The 15,560-nt window shown below is 41.0% G+C and overlaps 1 protein-coding gene across 1 annotated transcript in view; it reads right to left on the bottom strand.

Annotated features, from left to right (window-relative positions):
* The window catches only part of ARMC3 (armadillo repeat containing 3), a 126,415-nt gene extending 113,506 nt beyond the window's left edge, over positions 1-12,909 (bottom strand). Inside the window, 3 exon segments of the mRNA XM_043509448.1 lie at positions 1,019-1,067; positions 4,978-5,172; positions 10,281-12,909. Coding sequence (XP_043365383.1) covers positions 1,019-1,066 — 48 coding nt within the window. The 5' untranslated portion in view covers position 1,067; positions 4,978-5,172; positions 10,281-12,909.
* Between the last annotated feature and the right edge of the window lie 2,651 nt (positions 12,910-15,560).

Raw genomic sequence — 15,560 nt, 5'->3', positions numbered from 1 at the left:
AAGGGATGAATCTGGCCCAAATATTTAGCTGTGGTGATGAAGTGGTAGATATAGAATTATAGATTCTGAGGCCAGAAGGGAGAATTGTGCTCATCAAGTCTGACCCATAAATAAATATTTATTTTAAAAAATTCAGTCCCGATTTTAAAATGGCCAGTGATGGAGAATTTACCAAAATCCTTGGTAAATTGTTCCAATGGTTAATTACCCTCACTATTTCAAAAATGTACATTTTATTTCCAGTCTGAATGTCTCTAGCTTGAACTTCTAGCCATTGGATCATGTTATACCTTTGTCTGCTAGACTGAAGAAACCATTATCAAATATTTGTTTCCCATTTAGGGTCTTATAATCTGCGATCAAGTCGCTTCATAACCTTCTCTTTGTTATGCTAAATAAACTCAGCTCCTTGAATCTATCACTATAAGGCATGTTTTCTAATCCTTTAATCATTCTCCTGGTTCTTCTCAAAACCCCTCCAACTTATCAATATTTTTCTTGAATTTTGGATGAATCTTGAATGAAGGAGACTGAGCTGTTTTTCATGGGGGGAGTTGATAACACAGGATCCACAGTGCTAGAGCTTGAAACATCTGTAAATCCTTGAGGTGTGTGCAGTAACAGAGCCATCCACGCTGCTATACACCTAACCCCATTGAGATGAGAATGTGTCTCCGCAGTTTGAACGCCATGGAGTTTTTGGTTCTTCCCCCCTTCCTCTGATGTTTACAGTGGCAGGAGAGCATATAGACTTTAGAGAAAAATGAAGCTTGGATTGTTTCATACATTACTGTTTATAAACCCCGCCAAAGATAACATTCTTCATAGAAACAACACATGCCTGGTCACTGTTTTGCATACCATCCAAAGAAAGCAGAAATGAGATCATCTTTACGAGACATTTTTAGAATGCATGCGGAAGTTAGTGGGAGTAAGGGACTATGTAAGAAGGATATGATTGGAGCCTGTAATTGTGTAATATGTTCATTTCAGAGCACATAGCATTTTATAAACTTACCACATCCTTGGAAGGAGGCTCCACTTCCTTCTTTACTTTTTTACCCATTCTAAAAACAAACAAAAAACCAAAAGCAGTTAATAAACAAATAAGTGATGTTGTGTGTCTTAGGACCTAGTTCACCAGGGATGTTGTACAGAAGCTTTTAAGACAGGCTCTCCCACCTGTTTGACCCACCTAGCCAGTCTAGACAAATTTTAGAGGACTCTTTTGCACAGAGCAACAGTAATTTCTTTGGCTGAAAGTCATCCCTCGAAGACTGCAATATTATATTTATGCCACCGAACAAACTTCTTAACACTTGATCACATCTGGAGAAGCTTAAATGCCAACACAATATACCTCCAAAAAGTGATGAAGAAAGAGACACTAGATTGGAAGGCAATGTGATACTACAAGGTCAGGTTGTAGTGGTAGTTGTTGTTTGCATATAGGAAATATATTAAGGATTAACTTTTCTGTAGGTTTAGGTTCACATGCATGCACAAAATTGTGCACCCATTTATTACAACTGTACATGAAAATGGGTGTTTAGTTGCATAAATGTATTTTTCCATGGATGGTTGCAGTAATTACCCATACAAATATAGACAGACAACTCTGTGAAGACACACTAGCATTTACAAGCAGTGGAATAACAACACTCTGTGACTGTTGATAGGGGCAGATTAGCCCCTGGAAGAGGAAAGGGAAAAGAAGACAGAACAAATTATTTAATAAAAATCCAGAGCCTGTTTCTCTGCTGCCTTGTACCTTGTGTAGTCATATGTATCTGTGAAAAGTGAAAAGTGAGTGTAATATACTTCAATTCTGACTTGACAGTGTTTTCATTCACTTTATACAGATATCGATAATTACAGAAGGTTCAAGGCAGTGAAGAATCAAGCACTTAGAATTTTATCATGCAATTTTACTCAGAATGCAGATGAATATGCAAGTAATGCTACACTTTCCTACACTATTCAAAGAGTTTTTGGGTCCTTGGTAATGTTAAAAAGCAGTATGATCCATATAAATGAGCTTTAGTATGAAGGAATTGTATATTCAGTGGGAAACAGCCTTTGGCCTCACTTCAGGAGCTTAATTAGCCTACACAGACAGTTACTTCACCACTTCAGTGACTATCCTGGGTTTCAGTACATTCTGTCATCAAATAGTATCATCAGTTTAGTTACCATAAAGCTCCCTTTGTTTAGTGCCCACTTTCTGCTAATTAAAAAAAAAAAATTAAAAAAAAAGTGAATTTTATACTGAATTATCTCAGTCAATTGGGGTGAATAGAGGTGGAAAAGATATCGACCCACAATTATTAGAGCTGGTCAGGAATTTTCAGACAAGACAGTTTTTCATCTAAAAGTACCAATTTGTCAAAACTTCAAACTCTTCCAGTTAAAGGGGGAGTAATGACAAAATCCTTTTTTGGGATGGTTTCTCAGATCCAGGATGGAATTCCTGCTAACAGTGAGCCCATCACCAAGAGCCTGGCGGTTATGGCACTCACCTGGGATACAAAAAAATGGGAGAACTAAGTTTAAGTCTTTAATCTGCCTGATTTAGAGCAGAGACTTGAACCCAAGCCTCCCAAGCCACTGGTGTATTCCCTAACTACTGGGCCACAGAGTCTATTGCTTTTATTCTGGCCCAATGAATATTTAATAATTTATAAAAAGGGGAGCAGCTCCAGCACCTGAGAGACCCACACTATAATAGCTTGTTGGGTAGAGCATTCAATCAGGCAAAGCAGGGAGCTGAGCCTAAATCCCCCATGTCTCCTGCATGCCCTTTGAGTACCATAACCACCAGGCTATTCTGGGGGCAGGAGTGTTACTCTCCACAATAAATTTCAAGAGGTCTCAGGCTCATCCTGCTGCAGAACAGGAAGTTTTTCCAAGAGCATGTTTTCCTGCCCCATGATAATTTTCAATTTCCCAGCCAGTTCTAATGGCTATTCCTCACTAATGCAAATCCCTGTTGCTTGCTGACTGGATGGTCAATCTGCATATTGACCATATGGCTATTTCTCAATAATCACACAGTATGCATATTCTTGGGGTCTGACTTTCTAATCGGCCATATATGTTCACAATGCAACTGTCTGCTTCTGATCCTCATTCTTCCTGACCCCTTTCAACTTTCCCTCCTGTACCTTTTTGCTCCTGATAAAGGCTAAGAATTCCACACACATAGATAGATAGATAGATTCCTATCATATGAGAGTACAGTCTGTTACTTTATCTTATTTTGAATGTTTTTTAAATTGTTTCTGATGATATTTGCAGCCAGATTCTCTGGTAGGTTATATCAACCTAAACCAGGCAGATTTGGTTTCAGAAGGACTCCCCATACTGTGGAGAGTCCTCCAGTGGTGTAGGGTTGTTGGAATGAAGGAAGCATGGATGGAGGAAAGGTCGCAAGGCTGGGATGTCTTATGTCCTGGTGATCCCCTGCCTTCCAGAACAAGTCCTGGGGACTGCAGGCAGCTGGCATAAAGTAGAGCAGTCCTAAGGCACAGGATTTCCCACACAAAATGCTGTAGTGTGAATTTATTTCAGAGGTTGTTTTCCATTCCTGTTGTTATAACTGTCAGCAATTTTCCCCTTTGCTTTCCTTTGCATTCTGACTAACCCTTGCACCCACTCAGCCAACCTTTGTTTCATTCTCTCATCACCATACTTATGATATCAAGGCTTCGTAAAGACAAGTGAGGGATTTTACATTTAGTCAACTGTTAGCTAAGGGAAGTAGCAACACCAAAAAACAAGTAATAGTGAGAAGTGCAGTTTCTGCCAATTTCCACTGCTCAGCCCCTGGACTAAAAAAAACTGTATTCCAGTTTTCAGTATATGCAAAATTCAATAAACTTTCCCAAGCTGAAAATAAAGTGCCTTGTTTTCATGTGCTTACTCAGTAGCTTTTTATAGTCTGTAAAAGTAGTTTGCCTAACTGATTTATGTAGTAAAGTCCTTTTAAGGTTAGAATGAAAAGAAAATGCAACACATCTAACTGAAAGAGAATACACTCCTTTTCTTTAATGGTCTTACTATTTTTTATTCTCCATTGTTTCTAATGTTATTTTAAAAGCTTGAAAATGAATGTATGTTAATTAATTATTTTAATTATCTTATTAATTAATTTAATTATTCAATTAAATATTTAGAATACAGACACCCTTCCCGTGAGATTATAACTTTAATTGTGGCCAAATTTTGGGTCTAAACTACTTGTCAGTATGTCCCTTTTAAAGATGGAACTCTATATTAATAAAAAAGCAGTATCACCAATTTGAATTTGAGAACCTAGTAAAGGATCTTTTAACCACAGTGATGCAGAAAGTTGCTCTCTCATTCTAAAAGCTGTTACCATCACAAGTCCAACACTTTTCCTAAATTACTTGAGATCAAAGAATTAAGGGCATAAAAAGGGCTTTTATTAATATTCTATGACAACTGGCTTTTTTATACTGAGGAGTAACACATAGTACAAGTGAATTTTCAATGCATCATTCCCCAATAAACTTGAGGATTAAATGAGTGTGAAGAAATAGTTTTCCTTTCCACTAATTCATAGCAGAGTGATGGATGACAAGTGAACTGTAAGGAAAACAGTCTGTAAAACTTACTCTGAAAAATGTGAAAAGGTCCATTGAAATTTGCAGTGTCTCAAATCCTAACTATTCCTATACAGTACCAGATGTCTACTTCTACTACCAAACCCAAACACGTCAGTTTGTATCCACAAACAAAAACTTACCATGTTTAACGTAACAACTTACTCACCATGGTGGGATCAGATATTTGCACTTACAAACTTACTAACTGGCTCCAGTGTTTCCCTTCACCCATTACCTAAAACTCAAATGACAGAAGGAACAGCCTAAGACCCTGCAAGCCCTGAGCAGCAGTGAGCTGTGAGACAAAGCAAAGGAATAAGAAAAAAGCACTGCCAGATGTGGAACTTACCTCTTTGTCAAGAAATCAGAGGTCAGTTCCGGGGGCAATTACTTCCTGTGGAGATGGGGTAGAGAGAGAAGAATGTAAGGATAACTTCTGAGCAGATATTTATCACTTGATCCACTTCTGGAGCTGACAGTGCCCTTCTCTAGGAGAGCTTGTGGCTGTGTTACTGCAACCTTTGCCACCAGCTTCAAGTTTTTCCTAAGAAGGACCCAGAAATGTATTATTTTTCTTCAAAATGTTAATTATTTTGACTTAATTAAAATGAAAACTAATTAGACTAAATAAAGTCTAGGTATTTCTTTTCCATTATAGAAATCCAACCCTTTCTTTCTGTCCCAACAGCTAAAATGCTTGTCATCTCCTGCCTTGATTACTACAGCCTAGCCTACCTAAACTTAAAGAAGTTTAAACTTCTCATCTTTACCACCAAGGCCCTGTATAACTGTGCCCAGCCTACATCTCAGGTCTCATTTCATACTGCTCCAACAGTAATGCCAGGCCTGCAACTCCCTTTCTTTCCTTCTCCAACTCCCATCATTGAACTTTCTTACATCCTGTACCCTAAGTACGAACAAACCTCCTAAACCCGGTACACCAGGCCCTCACCCTCTCCTCATTCAAACTGGCTTCCTCCCTTCAGACAGCGACTTCTTCACTCTGCTCCAATTGAAAGCATGCTGCTGTAGTTTCTGGGAATGGGGGGTGGGGGCCCTCTTAAGACAGTACTGCTCCTTCCCTTCCTTAATCTCTGTGTGGGATCATCAGTAAATCCTACCACACAGTTCTTTTTATTTGCCTTCTGATTTTTGAACCTTTAGTGTCCACTTGAATAACATTTTCAAGCTTTTCTCCACAACCATAAGGGCTAGAAACTTACTTATTTTTTCATGGAAGCTGAGATTCTCACATGACTCCAGGATCTGGGGTCTTAAAAATACACCAATCACAAGACTTGTGATAAAATCACAGGAGTTGGCAACACTAACAGTGATTGGTAGGGTTACCTTTTTCCATATTGCTCCCCAAACATACTTTAGACCTCTTCTGAAGAGAGCCCCTCAAAGCACTTGGTGAGAGGGTATTTCAGTCTTCATGCTCACTGAACCCTTGGATTTTGAAACCAACAATTGGGTACCAATTGCAAGATTTTCTATTGTGATATTTTTTCACTAAGAACGAATCTTGTCTACCAATTCGTTTCAGATAAATCAACAAACAGCCAATGACATCAATCTGGGCCTTGGCCTCAGAAACCACACACTGGGCTCAAATCTGAGCAGGCATCCTAGATGCACAAGGATCCATATGCCCTTTAGCAACCTTCTATGCCACCTCATCCTGTGACAGAAATAGTATATTAAAAAAAGTACTGAACTACTACATTTTATTTTCAGAAAAACTCAAAGTAAAATGTTTATCACGAGGACACAGAGACTAATAGGTGAGTTACTCAAACCTTGTCCATGTGCAGCTGAAAACATTCAAGTCATGTCCTATTAAGACTGTAGGCTATTTGAGGCAAAAATGGTGTCTTTCTCTGTTTTGTATAGTATTAAGCATAATATGTGATTAATAAATAAAGAAATTGAATTAATGGGTAGAAATGCGAGAAAAAGAAAACAGCAACAGGGTTTGTTAAGCACAGAGAAATTGCCATACTGGATCCCAACAGGTCCATGGAGTCTAGTATCCTGCCTCTCACAGTGGCATGTACCAAATACTTCAGATGAAGTTGCATGAAACCTGCCCTCAAATCAGTCTTCTGAACTTGCATCTGTTAGTGGTTTGCTAATTCCTTGAAGCATGAGGGTTTATATTTCTAACAGTTTTTTTTATCTAACACAATTGTGAATGTTCTTATTAGCTATAGAAATGTTTATTCCCCTTTTTAATTCTATGTTCTGAGCCTCCATGATATGTTGTGGCAACGAGTTCCATAAGTCAAGTATGCATTATGTAAACATGATTTCATTAGTTTTAAATTTGTTGCTTTTCAATTTCATAGACCATCCCCTTTTTCTTGTATTATAAGGCTGAGTAAATATATATACTTGATTTATCTTTTCTGTGAAAAAAGCTAATGCGGTTTTGGGATGCATCAGGAGAGGCATTTCCAGTAGGGATAAGGAGGTTTTAGTACCGTTATACAAGGCACTGGTGAGACCTCACCTAGAATACTGTGTGCAGTTCTGGTCTCCCATGTTTAAAAAGGATGAATTCAAACTGGAGCAGGTACAGAGAAGGGCTACTAGGATGATCCGAGGAATGGAAAACTTGTCTTATGAAAGGAGACTGAAGGAGCTTGGCTTGTTTAGCCTAACTAAAAGAAGGTTGAGGGGAGATATGATTGCTCTCTATAAATATATCAGAGGGATAAATACAGGAGAGGGAGAGGAATTATTTCAGCTCAGCACCAATGTGGACACAAGAACAAATGGGTATAAACTGGCCACCAGGAAGTTTAGACTTGAAATTAGACGAAGGTTTCTAACCATCATAGGAGTGAAGTTTTGGAATAGCCTTCCAAGGGAAGTAGTGGGGGCAAAAGATCTATCTGGTTTTAAGATTCTACTCGATAAGTTTATGGAGGAGATGGTATGATGGGATAATGGGATTTTGGTAAGTAATTGATCTTTAAATATTCAGGGTAAATAGGACTAATCCCCTGAGATGGGATATTAGATGGATGGGATCTGAGTTACTACAGAAAATTCTTTCCTGGGTATCTGGCTGGTGAATCTTGCCCATATGCTCAGGGTTTAGCTGATCGCCATATTTGGGGTCGGGAAGAAATTTTCCTCCAGGGCAGATTGGAGAGGCCCTGGAGGTTTTTCACCTTCCTCTGTAGCATGGGTGACTTGAGGGAGGCTTCTCTGCTCCTTGAAGTCTTTAAACCATGATTTAAGGACTTCAGTAGCTCAGACATAGGTGAGGTTTTTCGTAGGAGCGGGTGGGCGAGATTCTGTGGCCTGTGCTGTGCAGGAGGTCGGACTAGATGATCAGAATGGTCCCTTCTGACCTTAGTATCTATGAATCTATACACTATTAATTTTATTTATATCCTTCTTTATTGTTCTCTCTGAACTGTTACCTCTCAAAACAGGCCTTCCCCACCCCACCCCAAATCTCTTCATTTAGCAGACTTTCCAAGCCTCTAATCATATTTGTTGGTTGTCTCTCATCTCCTTCAATGTCTGTTGTATCTTTTTCAGATGTGATGACCAGAAATGAATACAGCATTCCAGTTTACATTGTACTAAATGGCTTCTAACATGACATCATAAAATTTTAGGTTCTACCAAGTTCCTTGAGCGGACGTTTTCATTGAGCTGTCCACAACGTTAATAAGTCATTTCCCGAAGTGGTTACAGATAATTTAGAACACATTAATGTGACTGCAAAGTTCAAACTATTTCTTCCAATGTGCATTACCTTGCATTTATCAACAATGACTTTCACCTGCCATAGAGCAGCCCTTCACCTAGCTTTGTTATGTCACTCAGGAGTTCCTCACAATCTTCTTAAATCTTGATAGAACTACATAATTTTGTCTCATCTGCAAATTTTGCCATCTCACTGTTCTCTCCCTTTTCCAAATCATTAACTAACATATTACATAACACCAGACCTAGTATATATCCTTGGAGAATCCAAGCTGTGACAATTTGAAAGAGGGAGATTTTTAAAAATTATGTTTGAGATTTTAAATGTGATGTTGAGACACACAGCAAAATCCCTCATCCCAAGAGAGAGAGACTTGAAGAAGAACTGCTTTAATGTGAATCTAAAATAAATGAGACATGGCAGTTATGCAATCACTTTCTGTACATTAGCAGCAAGATATTTTTAATACTCAAGTCAAGGAGTGTCTGCCACTGCCTCATAAGCAAACCATTTTAAAGGGTCATATAAATCAGAGGTTCCTAACTTTTCAGGCAGCTGTGCCAGTTTACTAAACTATGATCCTGATGGTAACAAACGATGCCTGTTGGTTCCCATTTCAGTTGTGTACATTCTCACAGTTTTTCACAAAGTTTCCATCTCTTAAGATTTTATCACAGTATTGCAACATTTGGTGTTTTTCTTAAAGCCCTTTCTACTGGAGTCACATGAGTATCTGAGAATCTCAGCTTTTATTTTATTTTTAAAGTAATTTCTATCCCTCATGGTTATGGAGAAAAGCTTGAAAATGGGAACTCTAAAAGTTCAAAAGCCAGAAGGAAAATAAAAATAATGTAAAATTAATATTTTAAAGACTCATTTTTAGGGGACTTTGACTCTTGATTTTTGAATGCCTGGAGTTCGCACATGACCACAAGCCACCCAAGAGAACAGAGTAGCCACAAATGAATGGGAAGCAGACAGAGACTCCAGGTTACTAGAAAAAAGAAAAGGGGTACTTGTGGCACCTTAGAGACTAACAAATTTATTTGAGCATAAGCTTTTGTGAGCTACAGCTCACTTCATCAGATGCTGTAGCTCACGAAAGCTTATGCTCAAATAAATTTGTTAGTCTCTAAGGTGCCACATCCTTTTCTTTTTACGAATACAGGCTAACAGCTGCTACTCTGAAACAGGTTACTAGAGGTCACCATTAAGGGTCTCCTCTAGCTCCCCTGAAAGTCAAGAGAATAGAAAGAACTCCTATTGACTTCAGCAGGATTTGGACCGGATCCAGAAAGAGGCAATTTAGAGTACCAGTCACAGAAGCCTGAAGTGCCAGCTGCTGACATGATAGACCAGTTGTTGAGAACTACTAATGAAGACTGGAAAATTATTCGCTTTAGGGACAGCAATGCCAATGCCCAAGCCCAAGCCCAAGCCCTTCCTGCAGCTACCTGGGACTGTGTCTTCCTTGCTTTGATACAGTATTTTCCTAAATTGCCTCACACAAATCATCCCTGCCCCAGGCAGGCAGGGCCCCTGGCGAGCCCCAGCAGCGATGTTGGCACAAGCGGATTTACTAGAATTTTTAAATGGGGGAAATCTGAGGACAAACCTGGATGTACAATCAGAGCCCAAGGGCCATGAGCGGAGGGGAGCTGCGCGGAGCAAGCAGACGCAGCCAGCCACTGAGCCCCCTCGCCCCTCCTCCCTAAGGACAGCTGGGCTGGGAGCCTGCAGAGACACTGCAAGGGCAGGACTCGGGCGGGCGGACAGACAGACAGACAGACAGACGTTACACCTCCCCCACCCCTGAGACACACGAGCGTTGGCGGCCACTCTCCGACAGACAGACAGACAGACAGACACCCCCCTCCCCACCACGCCGGCTCGCCCAGCCCCGCGGGGAACGTGCCACTCACCCGCGGCGAGGGGTGCTCGCTGCCCAGGGGGGCCGCCGGGGCCTATCGCCAGCTCTCTCCCCCGCCCGGCTGTTGTTTGCCCGGTTGCTAGGGAACGCCGAGCATGCCCGCGGCGGGAGGAGGCCGCGCAGAGGCTGGTGGCGCATGCGCACACGACCTCGTCGAGGGGTCGTAGCTCGCTTCGCGGATCGGGTTGCCTGGGGCTGGCGGCGGGTCGCGGCGCAGGAGGTCGGGTCTGAGTCCGGTGCATTAAGGGGCGGGAGCAGCGATCGCACCCATACAAAGCCCCTTTGTGAGGAGGCCCGGCCGCGGGGAGGTTCCAAAGCGCGGGCACTGAGGCCGCCCAGTGACGCTGCTCCCGGTGGAGCGGGGCTGAGCGGGGAAACCAGGGCTGGGGGTAGGAGCCGGGGCTGAGAAGAGGGCAGAGGGGAAATCCCCCGCCAGGGAGGTGGTGGTGGGGGGGAGCTGGTGAAAGTGACCCAGAGGCGGCGAGCCAGCTGCTTCCCCCTCCCCAGGACGGTGCCGCTGCGCGCCCCCGCCCGGGGCTGTGCTGAAAGGGGCGCTGCCTGCCCCTCTGCTAGGGTGTCTTGAGCTGCTAAAGGAGACTTGAGTCAGTGAAACACTTTACAGACGCCTTCCCCCTCCAAAAATTAAAACCGTCAGTGTTTATACGAGTCCCGTATCAATGGGCCGTCTGTATAGCGCCTCGTCGCAGCTCACGTTTGTGTCAGCTGCTGTTCTGGTGGCCTGAGCTGCGCTGCCTTTTTCTTGTAATCCCTGTAAATGGAGCTTCATTCCTTTTTTAAACTATTATTGTTATTACTCTTAGCACGTCACCATTTACTTTGGTTACTGCTGTGTCGATGGATGTCATTGTGCTATTTAATTTGATACTTTCATAGTAAATAATCATGGAAAATATTAATAGTTGCTAGTAGCTTCAGCAATCACAGCTCACAGTGTTTCTAGTACCGCTTCCTGTTTGTATTGGGATATGTTAGTTTTTAATTCTAATTTTTTTTTTTTCATATTTGATGTACAAATTTATTCTATGGTGTCATGTGACATTAAGGATGACTGATTTCCTGATTTGGTGTCAAAACTTAGTTTCTTGTGATTCACCAATAGTGATTGCCTTTGTCAATGGTTATTTTGCTTCTCTAGCCAGCACCCTTTTGCTTTTTTCACGTCACCACTTGGGTGTAGAACTTGGTTCCCAAATAGTCACTACAGGCCAGATTTGTAAAGGTTGAAAGCACCTTGATGCTTTTGAAAATCCCCCTAGTTGCCTCGGTACCTTTAAAAACCTGGCCTTAAGGGCACAGCGCTATCTTTTGTGAAATCCTTCTCAAAGGCAAATTTCTACTTTTTTTTTTAACTAAATACAGATATACACCCCCAAGATAGATTGACAACCACAAGTATTCAAAAATCTTGAGTTGTATACCCAAAAGTTCTGAAATTAAAATACATAAATAAATACATCTGGGTTTTTTAAATTTCCCTTTCTGTTCCTGAGTCTTTAGGGCACACTAGCTTCATACTTTCGCTGTTACCTCTCCCAAAGAATCCATATATTTAAAGTGGTTGTTCGTTCCTATAACATTCAGTATCATTTTTGATTTCCAGTAACATGGTTCCATTGCCCTTTGTAAGTGAAAACTTATTTAAATCCTTATTTCTGCAAGTAATTCCTCATCCTGCAAACACTAAAGAGCACACTTTACTCTTCTGTCACTTCATTTGTAGCATACATACATGCTGATTTTTTTCGACTGAATTGTTTATACTAATTGCATATTTTAATTTCATAGCCTTTTATGTATGTTACATATTTTGTTATGATACATTTCAGTGATGTTCTTCATTCTGACAAGTGTACTGTTCTGTACTGCCAAAATCAAGGATTTTTTTAAAATGAATTATTCTGTTACTCTATTACATTGGTTGCCATTTGGTGAAACTAAAGTGCCTTGTCTCCACATGTTTTTACAGGGGGATAGCAAATAGTTATCCCACAGAAAAAACATATATTTTCTTAACACTGAGGACAGACTATAATGCAGACTCGAATGTCAAATGAACCATTATTATTCATAGCTTGACAACTCTGATACTGATTGTATGGCTAATGCTGCTCCTTCACCATAAGATGTATTTATGTGTGAATGTCTGCTGCCTCTATTTGTGTAGGTGTCATGGAAAACCAGTTAAAACATTTTAAATTAAAGGAATTAACAGAGGCTTTCCCACCCTCAATTTCCTTTATTAAGGGCTTGTCTAGATGGTGTGACACTGAAAGTGTGATGTTAATGCACATACATTACAGTGTTGTAAACCCCTGTGTGGATGCAGAGTAAGGTGCCCTTAGTTTTGTCAACCACAGCCAGGGCAACCATAGAAGATTGCAGAAATCCTTCCCCAACACACTATTAATCATTAGGTCTTTGACCTGTTTTGAACATTTTTAAAATTGTGTGTTGTCCATGTGTATCCCCTGTTTGATATTTTAAGCCCAAAGAGAAGGAGTGATGTTATGGAGCACTCAGCTGAACTTTTCCTGTAGAAAAGCCTTTGCATTATTCCATAGATATCAATTTTGGAATGACAAAATTTCAATAAATGGTGTAAGATTAAAATTTAAGGTGATCTTGCTCCTTCTTTCTGTTCTAAGCTGGTCAGGACACCTTTCATGGGGAGGAGAATGAAGACCTGATAATGTCATGGTAGATCCTGTTGTGCACACAGAGGGTATTGGCCTAGCTGTCCAATGATCCCTTCTGTAAGCAATGCAAATAAAGTGATGACACTTGTTCTACTAGAATTAACTGATTTTGGTGCTTTATCTGTAAAGATTTCTCTTTGATTTCGGCCTCTACCAGCTCATTAACCACACATGATAGAAACTTTATCTTATCCCAGAAAAATTTAACTTACACACAAAGCATTTGTTGTCATATTGAGTCCATTATTGCGATATCCACAACGGTGTGAGAACACAGTCTGATAGGCACAACAAATATATTTTCAGCTCACTTAAAACATTGTAATGTTGTGTCTCAGCACATGTGCAGAGTGCAGGGCAGATCAGTTTGCTCTGAAACATCCAGAAATAGGGTGTGGCAGTTACTACACATGCTCTATATTTGTTTCTGAAGCAGTATAGGATGTTTTCATTGTAGGCAAGACACTTCCTGTTTACTCACCTTATAGCGGAGCCAATCAGAGGTCAAAGCTGGGAAAAGTTATAAATATATCTGCTGAAGAGAGCCCTGTGACGTCAGTGGTTGATCAGTGCAAGAGCCTGCACATTTCTACACATGCATCCGACGAAGTAGGTATTCACCCACGAAAGCTCATGCTCCAATACGTCTGTTATCTATAAGGTGCCACAGGACTCTTTGCCACATTTCTATTGTGAGGGATGGATTTGCTGATAACCCTGAGAAATGTATGAAAGAAAGAGGATGCTAACATTCTTATAAAGATCTGAAGAAGCCAGACTTGTATGCTGCATATTATGGACATATAGAATCATAGAAATGTAGGCCTAGAAGGGACTTTGAGAAGTCAAGTCCATTCCCCGACGCTGAGGCAGGACCAAGTAAACCTAGGCAGGTGTTTGTCCAACCTGTTCTTAAAAACCTCCAATGAAGGGGATTCCACAACCTTTCTTGGAAAGCCTATTCCAAAGCTTAACTACCCTTATAGCTAGAACATTTTTCCTAATATTTAACCTAAATCTTCCTTGCTGCAGATTAAGCCCATTGCTTCTTGTCTTACTTTCAGCCCTTATAGCAGCCCTTAATATATTTGAAGATTGTTATCAGATCCCCCCCCATATTCTTTTCTCAAGACTAAACGTCCAGTTTTTTTAACCTTTCCTCATAGATCACGTTTTCTAAATCTTTTATTATTTTTGTTGCTGTCCTCTGGATAATCTCTAATTTGTCCACATTTTTCCTAAAGTGTGGCACCCAGAATTTGACACAGTACTCCAGCTGAAGCATCACCAATGCCCAAGTAGAGCAGGATGATTACCTCCCATGTCTTATATACAACACTCTTGTTAATACATCCCAGAATGATACACCCTTTTTTGCACCTGCTTTTTTCACAGTGTTGACTCATGTTCAATTTGTGATCCATTGTAACCTCCCGATCCTTTTCAGGAGTAGTACCACCTAACCATTTTCTTCATTTTGTTGTCGTGAATTTGACTTTTCCTTCCTAGGTGTAATACTTTGCATTTGTCTTTACTGAATTTCATCTTGTTGAATTCAGACCAATTTTCCAGTTTGTCAAGGTCATTTTGACTTCTAATTCTGTCCTCCAAAGTGCTTGCAACCTCTCCCAGCTTTGTGTCATCTACAAATGTTATAAGCATACTCTCCTCTCCATTATCCAAGAATTCACTAATGAAAATATTTAATAGTACTGGACTCAGGACTGACCTCTGAGGGACCCCACTAAACACTACCTACCAGTCTGATAGCAAACCATTCATAATTATTGTTTGCGTATGGTCGGTCAACCAGTTGTACAACCACCCTATCATAGTTCATCTAGAGAAGTGTTTCTCAACCTTTTTGATTTCAGGGACTAGCTTGGTTCATTCCTAAACTGTATCAGGGAGATTTCAGGGACTGGTGCCAGTTTATGGACCACTGAGAAACTCCAGTCCTGGAATCTGATTGGCGGAATGCTATAGGTCCAGATTGAACCACAGCTTCTTTTTAAACCAAGCACAGGAACAGGAAGTTGTCCATGCAACTGGGTTCTCTCTGCTTTAGACTGCTTCCCTGATGATACCTGCTTCTACTGCCTGCTACAGATCTCCTGGTGACCTGACCATCCCTGCCTCCTGACACCTGCCTCCTGGTTTGCCTTATGGTCTGTCTTGGACTCTGACCTCTTGGTATCTGATCTGGCCTGACTCCAACTCCTGCTCTGACCACTAAGTCAGACTACCTACATTCCATTGTGACCATTTGCATGGACCACTTAGGGCACAGGAGTGGGCCTACTGCCAGCAGAATGGATCTGGCTAACACTTCAGGAGCACCGAACATGCTCGAGTGGGGTGCCTGCCTTCAAGCGGACAATCAAGGTTTGCAGGCCCAGGTCATCCAGCTGGCCTAGAAGAACCAGCTATTACAGGAGCAAGTAACCAGTTGTGTACTGAGAACGCTGCACTCCAGACACAGCTCATGCAGCCCTGTTCCCCGATACATCTGCTGGAACAGTTTGATGGTAATCACCAGTGATTCCAGGCTTTTA

Source organism: Dermochelys coriacea, chromosome 2 (assembly GCF_009764565.3).
Source record: "Dermochelys coriacea isolate rDerCor1 chromosome 2, rDerCor1.pri.v4, whole genome shotgun sequence".
NCBI classification, from domain to species: Eukaryota; Metazoa; Chordata; order Testudines; family Dermochelyidae; genus Dermochelys; species Dermochelys coriacea.
The sequence above is the reverse complement of the archived record's forward strand: the minus strand, read 5'-3'. Positions and strand labels throughout refer to the sequence as shown.